Below are 9,487 nucleotides of genomic sequence, written 5' to 3' on the forward strand. Positions count from 1 at the left end.
TTTGAGTCCTGGCAACTACGGGGCTCGGCCCAATCGGCTGTGTGTCGTGCCCGGCAGCGGGGGAGGCAAGGCTTCCATGGTCGTCATCCCATGAAACCCTTGCAAGGGAAAACCGACAGCAGCAGGACAGAAGACGCAGGAGAAGAAGACCAAATTAGTTAGAATAGGAACGTGGAATGATAGGACAATGATGATTACAGGGAAATTGGAAAATATTAAGTGAGAGATGGAAAGGGGAAAAATAGATATTTTAGGTCTATGCTAAGTGAGATAGAAGGATAGCGGGGATTACTGGAGTGATCAGTATAGAATAATATACAGCGGCGGGGACGAGAGCCAACGAGGGGTTACCATAGTAATACATGAAGAAGTAGGAAGAAACGCAGTCAACATAGAACAGGTAACGGATAGAATATTACTAGTAGAGATAAAAGCAGAACCGACGAACTTGGTTATTATTCAGGTATACATGCCACCGAGCAACCGTAAGGAAGAAGAGGTCGATAGGATATACGATCAGTTAGAAGACATAATCGCATGTATTCCCGCAGGGAAACATTTGATAGTGATGGAGGATTGGAAAGGACGGTAGGCAAAAGAAGAGATGGAGATGAGGCGGGGGACTACGGTTTAGGCACAAGGAATGACCGAGGGGAGAAAGCAGTTGAGTTCTGCAGGAGACAGGGGTTAGTCATCACCAACACTTGGTTTAGACACCACAGAAGACGCAGGTATACATGGAAAATGTCAGGTGACTCAGAGAGGTATCAGCTTGATTATATTCTGGTTAGACACAGGTTTAGGAACAGTGTGATAAATTTGCACAGCTTCCCAAGATCAGATGCAGACTCCGACCACAATTTAGTTGTTTGAAATGTAGTGTCCGTTTCTAAAAGATAAGGCAGGGGCGGCGAGTTAGAAAATGGAATGTAGAAGCATTAAATGGTTTGAAAAGGAAGGAATACAAACAGGCGGTAGAGGAAATCATGGAGGATGGGAAAGAGCTAAGTACTATCGAAGAAAACTGGGAAATTATCAATAACGGGTTATCGAAAGCCACAAAAGACACTATTGGAGCCATTAATGCGAAAAGGACTAGGAAACCATGGATCATGGATGAGATGATTACAAAGATGGATGAGAGGAGAAAATGGAAGAATTTAAACACAGAGTTAGGCAAAGTGAAGTACAAAGAGTTAAACAATAAATTGAGGCGGGCAAAAAATAAAGCAGAAGAAGCATGTTGGAAGATGCAGTGTGAGGATATGGAAAGTTTGATGAGGAAGGTTGAAATTGGTACGCTGTACAGCAAAGTTAAGTCTTTATCGGGGAGTAAGCAAGGAAGATCTATGCTAACAGTTAGAGATATGGCGGGTAAGATAATAGTTGACACAGGAAAGATCCAAGAGAGATGGAAGGAGTATATAGAAGTACTGTATAGTAAAGAACATCAACCAACAAAGTTAGACATAGAAAAAGAACATGAAGTAGAGGAAGATAGCTTAGGTCCAGGCATACTAGACAATGAGATAGAAAGGGCATTAAGGGAGATGAAGCTAAATAAGGCCGTGAGGGTGGATAACATTCATGCGGAACTATTGAAATGTATAGGAAAATGTGGGAGGAAGAGGCTATATGGGCTGATTCGTAGTATCTAAGAGGAAGGAATCTGGATGGAAGACTTTGTGAGATCAATTTTAGTTCCTATTCCGAAAAAGGTAAAGGCTACATTATGTGAGGACTACAGGACAATAAGTTTGATATCCCACACAGCTAAAGTTGTTCTCAGGATCATAAACAAAAGGATAGAGGGTAGGGCAAATAATTACTTAGGGGATGATCGGTTTGGGTTTAGGAAGGGGTGAGGTACGTGTGATGCCATTGCAGTAATGATTTGAACCGCGATGTGAAAAGTAAAATTAGGATGTTCGCGGATGACACGGTGATCTATCGGGAGATATCTGGGGATGAGGATCGTTTTATTCTAGCGCAGGATTTAGATTGCATTACTAAATGGTGTTTTAACTGGGGATTGACACTAAATTATAAAAAATGTTCGGTGGTAAATTTCTTTAAAAGATCAACGGGATTTGCTTACAAATTAGCTGGAGGTGACCTGGCAGTAGTTGATACTGTAAAATACTTAGGTGTTACATTCACAAAAGACTTAACTTGGGGGACTCACATACGTATAGTCTGCTGGCAAGCATATAAAAAATTGGGATTTATTGGACTCATTGTCGGCAAAAGTGACTCGAAGGTCAAGGAACGTTGTTACCAAGCTCTTGTAAGGCCTCATTTAGAATACGCATGCAGCGTGTGGGATCCGAGTGAAAAAGGCCTTATTCGGGAAATTGAGAAGGTTCAACGCCGGGCAGCCCGTTTTGTAAAAAATTCTTACGATAAAACGCAAAGCGTCACCGAAATGCTCATGGATTTGGGGTGGGAATCATTGGCTGAGAGACGATTCAATGCAAGATTGAAATTATTAAATAAATTTAGATCCGCATGTTTCAGCACCGAGGTCTCGCAAATTATTCGTACTCCTACATACATTAGTCGCTTGGATCATGCATATAAAATTCGGGAAATAGATGCCAGAACTAGCCGACTCAAGGACTCCTTCTTCCCACGGACAATACGGGATAGCAACTGCAGGGTTATAGATAGCAAAAATTCCACTTGCCACCCTCAGCGTCTAAAAAATAATTAGTTGTATTTAAATGCATGCTCTTCCACTAACCTTGTGTGTTTTGTTATCATAACCCATTCTTTCCGAATGACCTCATTCATGTTCTATTCATCTATTTTTAAGTCTCCCTTTCAATCCCTCATCCCTCTCCGCGGCGGAAATTCCTGCTACCTGCAACGTTGGGTCGCATTCCCTGCCTTTTACAGTCTCCTCGGGGGGTTGAGTGTTTAGTGGTGCATGTTCATGTGGTAGTGGTTTTTTACATTCTTGCTTGTTGTGTCCTGGCTTGCGTGTTGTTAAATGGATTTCGTGCTGCATCCTGGGGTGCAGTTCTTCGTTGGCTTGCAGTATATGTGTTTGCATGAGTGCTGGATGAAGTTATTTTTGCATGAGTGTGTGCGCTGCTGTGGGTGTAAATTTCCACGTTGTTGTTTTGCATGTGGTATTGTTCCATTTTACGGTTGGTGACCTAACACCCCCCGCCACACGCCCTTGCGGCGGCTTTCGAGGTATTATGTAGATGTAGTAATGAGATCACAAATCAAGAGGAATATAGAATACAATCAGGGCGTATTTGCCTGTTTTGTAGATTTTGAAAAAGCATTTGATAGAGTGAAATGGGAAAAACTAATGATTATATAGCAGAATATTGCTGAATAGACTGGAGGGACAGGAAGCTAATCCGCAAACTGTCTCAGACTGCTTGGAAGCGAGCGGGGAATAATGGAAAGTCCGGATGGGTAGTGTTAGGGAGAGGTGTAAGGCAGGGTTGCCCATTATCACCGTTGCTGTTCAACCTTTATGTACAAGAAATGATTAAGGAGGCATGGGAAGAACTGTAGGTAGGAATGAAAGTCGGTGGGGAATCCGTAAAATCGGTTAGGTTTGCTGATGACCAAGCTTTAGTTTTTCAGTCAGCGAAGGGGTTGTCAGCATTGCTTAGTGAATTGGAAATTCAGTGTGACAGGTATGGGATGAGAATCAATATTAATAAAACAAAGGTTATGCGATTTTCTAGAAAGAAATAGGCTAAGCTAAACATTAAAATAGGAGGGTAAAAACTAGAGCAGGTAGAACAGTTTACGTATGTCGGTAGTGTTTTGGACCAACACGGTCAAAGTAGTAGTTACCTAAGGAGAAGAATTGCGCTAGGCAAAGAGGCTTTCACAAGGAGGAGGGAGTTGATGACAGGGACGTTGAGTAGGATGTTAAGAAAAGACTGGTAAAAACTTTGATATGGAGCATAGCTATCTACAGCGTGGAAACGTGATCATTGAAGTAGGAGGATAGACGTGGACTGGAGGCTTTTGAAATGTGGGTGTGGAGAAGAATGGAGAAGGTGAAATGGGCAGAGAAGAAAATAAATGAGGAAGTACTTGGTATGGTGGGCGAAGAGAGGGGTTTGTTTGGAGAAATCCTACGGGGGCAGGAAAAGTGGCTGAAGGGGGTATTGACCGGCAGTGGGATGTTGAGGACGGTAATAAAGGGGAGAATGTTGGGCGAACGAGGAAAGGGAAGGAACTAGATAGGGATGTTGGATGGAATGAACGGGGGAAGAAAATACTCAGAGATGAAGAGGGACCTGATGTAGAGTAGGATACTGGAGTTTGTGTTTTGTTAGGAGTCACAAAATATTTATTTGTTAGCTGTGTCCACCCAAAAACCTACCTGTACTGGTACATTACCTAAAAAATAATATATATATTTATATACATACATATATATATATATATATATATATATATATATATATATATATATATATATATATATATATATATATATATATATATATATATATATATGCTTTCGTAGACGTAACACGGTAGTGCGGAATAGTACAATACACAGTAACACACAATATAGAAACACAAAAAAAGAACACTCACACGTATTTTCTTGATATTTCGACGGAAACAATCCGTTTTCCTCTGAAGATATAGAAGTAATGACTGCTGGAATTGTTGAGGTGAGGGGTGCGAGAGAAAGGGAAGGGGGCCAGGGGAAGGAGAGAATGGGAGGCGAAGGAGGGGTGAAAGGAATGGTTGGGGAGAGGAAAGGGAGAGGGAAGAAATAAAGGGCTGTGCCATGGGTAGCAGATTCAGCCTTTCATATGCAAACCTCCACCTCGGTGTCCTGGAAGAGAATTCCCTTTCAAACTATCCTCTGCAACCCCTCCTGTGGCTCCGATACATTGACGACATCTTTCTACTATGGCCACACAGCATAGATTCCCTCAATTCCTTCATCTCACAACTCAATGATTCCTCATCTCGGTCTTTCACCTCGACCAATTCATCCTCTCAGATTACCTTCCTCGATGTTAATATTTCCCTCAGTAACAACAAATTCCTTACCTCTGTTCACATCAAACCTACTAATAAGCAGCAATACCTTCATTACAGCAGTTGTCACCCCTCCCATACAAAGCGCTCCCTCCCTTACTCTCTCTCTATCCGCGGTCACCGCATTTGCAACCATCCCGAATCCCTTAACAAATACCTTAACAACCTTCACCACTCCCTCCTCCAACGAGGATACCCTGATTCTCTCCTCCATAAAAAAATACTTAAACATTCCTACACCCCCAAGCCTGCCTCAACCACAGACTCCCAGCCTCTCTCAATCTGTACTACCTACTTCCCAGGCATTCAGTCTCTCAAATTCATCCTCAATTACCTATTCCCCATCCTCAAAAATCACAACACTTCCTCCAACCTTCTCCCCAATTGCCCCTCTGTCACCTTCAAACGTCCCGCCAACCTAGCAGATATCCTCAAATCCACCAGGCCACTCTCAAAATCCCCTCACACCCCCAGAGCCATACCCACTCCATGTCATCGAGCAAGATGCAAAACCTGCCCTATTTTCACCACTCCACCCCACTCCATCCCACCATTTAACTCTCTCCCGCCCTTCCCCTATTCCTCCTGCACATACAAGAATGTTGTTTATCTTCTTACCTGTAAACTCTGCCTGTCCTTTTACATGGGCCAATGTTCCACACCACTTAACATTAGGATTAATAACCACCGCGCCTCGTGCAATCCCTCCTCCCCGTCTGCAGGTCTCCCCATCCCTAAACATGCTTCCCATCATAATACCCCTTTCAACCAGTGTTACAATGTTTCCATCCTAGCGTCCCTTCCCACATCTGATAACCCTATAGAATTAAAAACTCTTGAAATGGCATTCATTTACATCTGTATGGCCTATCAGCATCCGGGCCTCAATGTCGTTCACTGATGGGAGTGGCCTAAAATTGTTACTTTGTGGAAGCAAAGTATATCTGGGGGTGGACACTGTGTTTTTCCGAATGAGTTTTGGTGTACGTGGCCTTTGTTTTGACTTGCGTGGTCTTTATCAATACTTTGTAGGTTGAAACATGAGTCTCGTATGTTGCAATAGTTGCGGTGAGCATGTTGTTCTATTTTCCGATTTTGTGCCAATTCCAGCCCTTCTCTCTCCCTTTCCTCTCCCCAACCATTCCTTTCAACCCTCCTTCGCCTCCCATTCTCCCCTTTCCCTGGCCCCCTTCCCTTTCTCTCACACCCCTCACCTCAACAATTCCAGCAGTCATTACTTCTATATCTTCAGAGGAAGACGGATTGTTTCCGTCAAAATATCAAGAAAATACGTGTGAGTGTTCTTTTTTTGTGTTTCTATATTGTGTGTTACTGTGTATTGTACTACATATATATATATATATATATATATATATATATATATATATATATATATATATATATATATATATATATATATATATATATAATGTATAACACTTAGCACTAGTGGACACAGACAAAAACACAGAAACACACAAAAAAAGAGACTCACTATTTTTCGAATTTTCGGTGGTCGTTGCCACCTTTATCAAGGAGGAGAGGGACAGAACTCCCAGAGAGTTCTGTCCCTCTCCTCCTTGATAAAGCTGGCAACGACCACCGAAAATTCGAAAAATAGTGAGTCTCTTTTTTTGTGTGTTTCTGTGTTTTTGTCTGTGTCCACTAGTGCTAAGTGTTATACATTATTATTCACGTCCGTGAGTCTTTCAAAAAGTGTTATATATATATATATATATATATATATATATATATATATATATATATATATATATATATATATATATATATATATATATATATATATATCATCTATGATGTTGTATGATTGCTTTCCTACTGTCTTTTTTTCTAGTGTGTCATACATATCTCCTTTGGTTGGTGAAACAGCTCCCTAACGCCATCTCTTGGCCAAAGAATCGTTAAAACTGTCTGTCCTTGAGGAAAAAACTCTTTATGGACTGCTCTTTTACTGTCCAAAAAGAACAATGAGCATTATTTTCACTTTTGATTTGCTCATTCTTGCCTTTTTGGGCTTGGGAGACTGGTCGCTGTGCCACTTAGAGCTTTGGCATTTTGTTTCTGGGTCTTATTCAAAAACCCAGATTTCATCGCCAGTGATGACGTTGTCCATTTTCAATACGTAGCAAAAGTTCACTCTGTGAGCTCTCGTTTCAGAGTGGTGTGAGTGCTCTCTCACTCCTCCCTCTAACCATATGTTCTCTAGGTTTGATGACGTGTCCGAGGTTCTTGATGACAGCCTCCCAGAACCGCTGGCACCTGGAGGGAGTGGCGGCCTGCCCACCACACCCGTCCCCGGCACGCTGTCGGTGCAGTTCCCTCTCCACGTACCGCGGTCCTCACCTCCCACACACCACGCTGTTTCAAGCCCCACAGAGAAGGTCGCCACCACTGGGGCAGTGGGAGACAGGAGCCTTGAGACGCCTGCTGTCCCCAGTGGCGATGCCGGACGCCATGTTCACGCCCTCGTTGATGGCTTTGGTGATCAGGAGATCATTTTGCGGATGTGAATGGCCTCTCAACCATATCCTTGTGGTTGTGTGCTGCGAAGAGCAAAGGCATTGTCGCTTTGGAGGCATGGCAGTTTTCAATCCATGCAGCTGGATGCGTAGTCAATGCTTAAATGGAACTACTCGCTAGTTGTCCGGTGTGGATTATGTCAAATAAATAATGAAAATACTTGGTTGAATTTATGGTGACCCTATTGCCAAATTTCCAATTTGTCAAATATTTGACATTAAGTTGAGAAAATATTCACAATAAACCTTCCCTAATTATTCACTGAGAGCATTCCGAGAGTAAATGTTATAATATAATTCTATAATAAATCTTTGGGGAAAATGATTCAGGTTGTTACTTCATTTGCATAGCTATTAAATCCCTGCCATACCAACATACTACAGCCACACAGGGGGATAAGGCCACCCATGAACAGCAAAAGATAATTCTCGTATTAATTAAATCATGGGAATATTAACCATCGCAAAATAAAGAGGGCATCTACGGGAAGGATTCAGATGGGGAAGGAAGGTAATGTCAATTTTACTCTTCGTAAGAGCAAAAAGACTGAAGCCTGGCATAGGGTGACTTAATTTCAACTCTAAACAATTCTTGCAATGTCACCACAGCCCTGCTGTTTTAAGAAGAGGATGATATGATGAAGGGTATTAAATACCTTTGAATGGTTTGAAGAGATATAAATCATTTAATTAGTCGTGGTATACTTATTCACCATTATTTGGAAATGAAAATACCTACTAATGTAAATTATATACCTTACGTCCCAATCATATTGCCATAGTTGTGAAAAGAATTTGATATTTTGAACTACTAGAATCATTACAAACTAATTATGGGTATATGAATATGGAGGAGGAAGAGTCACCAACGATTATATCATAGTATTGGCATGTGAGAAGAATCTGTCAAAAAAATTCTCTGTATCAGTAATAGTTTCTATATCAAGGAAAGGAAAGGCTTCAATTTGTAATGAATTCAGAAATATAGGAAGTTTGACTTTGCATGCAACTAACGAGATACTCAAGGTCATCAACAAGAAGATGGAGATCAATGGCAAATGAATAATGCTTAAGGGATGTTCAGTTTGGGTTCAGGAGGGGAAAAGGCATCGCAGCAATAAGGGAACTAATACGTACAGGAAAAAATATAATACAATCAGGACATATATTCCTGTTCTGTAGATGTCGAAAAGGGGCTTTTATAGCATATATTTTGAAAAACTAATAATGAAAATGAAGAAAAATTATAAGATTGGGGGAGCAGTAGGCTAATCTGCAACCAGTACATGTCTCAGACTGTTATCAGGTGTGATTGGGGAACGAATGGGCAGTGTTAGAAAGAAAACTATTGCATGGGGTGTATTTCATTATCGCCTGTGTTGCTGACGCGTATAACAGGGGTAATTTGGAGCCCTTTGAAAAGTGAGTGTGGAGACGGATGGAGGAGGTGAAGTGGACAGAAAGGAAAATAAAACAAGGAAGTGCGAAGAGGGGAGGATATTGAGAATTGTTTGTGCATCATGTTTGTTAGCACTTGTATGTCATCGCGTCTGCTTAATCGTCACTGGTGCACTCATAAGCCTCAACATCACTTCTGATTTCCTCCACCTTCAAAGGTTGTACGTAAATTGCATGAGCTCGAGAATGCCTTTTTATTCCTTTATTAGACCCGTGATTTGGCTGTGAAAATGCGTACTAATGAAAATGATGAACCTTTTAAAACCCCTATCACAATGTTGAGTATGAGAGGTACGATTTTGGAAGGTTCTCTAATAATAGGTAAAGAACCTTAACATACATTAGTTCTAACTAAATCTTCCTAATTAAGGTAATGTATTTGGTTCAATGCCACATATAAAGTTAACTTTAATGTTTTACGAAAAAAAATCCAATGTCCAATTAGAATAATG

At 41.2% G+C, this 9,487-nt stretch overlaps 1 protein-coding gene across 2 annotated transcripts in view; it reads left to right on the plus strand.

Annotated features, from left to right (window-relative positions):
• LOC139689311 (transmembrane protein 72-like) overlaps positions 1–7,903 on the plus strand; it is a 32,193-nt gene extending 24,290 nt beyond the window's left edge. For both annotated transcript variants that reach the window (XM_071586387.1, XM_071586388.1), the window contains exon 6: positions 7,265–7,903. In XM_071586387.1, coding sequence (XP_071442488.1) covers positions 7,265–7,568 — 304 coding nt within the window. In that variant the 3' untranslated portion in view covers positions 7,569–7,903. The remainder of the gene's footprint in view (positions 1–7,264) is intronic.
• The last annotated feature ends 1,584 nt before the right edge of the window (positions 7,904–9,487 follow it).

This window comes from Hetaerina americana, unplaced genomic scaffold (assembly GCF_022747635.1).
Source record: "Hetaerina americana unplaced genomic scaffold, ioHetAmer1.1.p SCAF_22, whole genome shotgun sequence".
Lineage (NCBI taxonomy): Eukaryota > Metazoa > Arthropoda > Insecta > Odonata > Calopterygidae > Hetaerina > Hetaerina americana.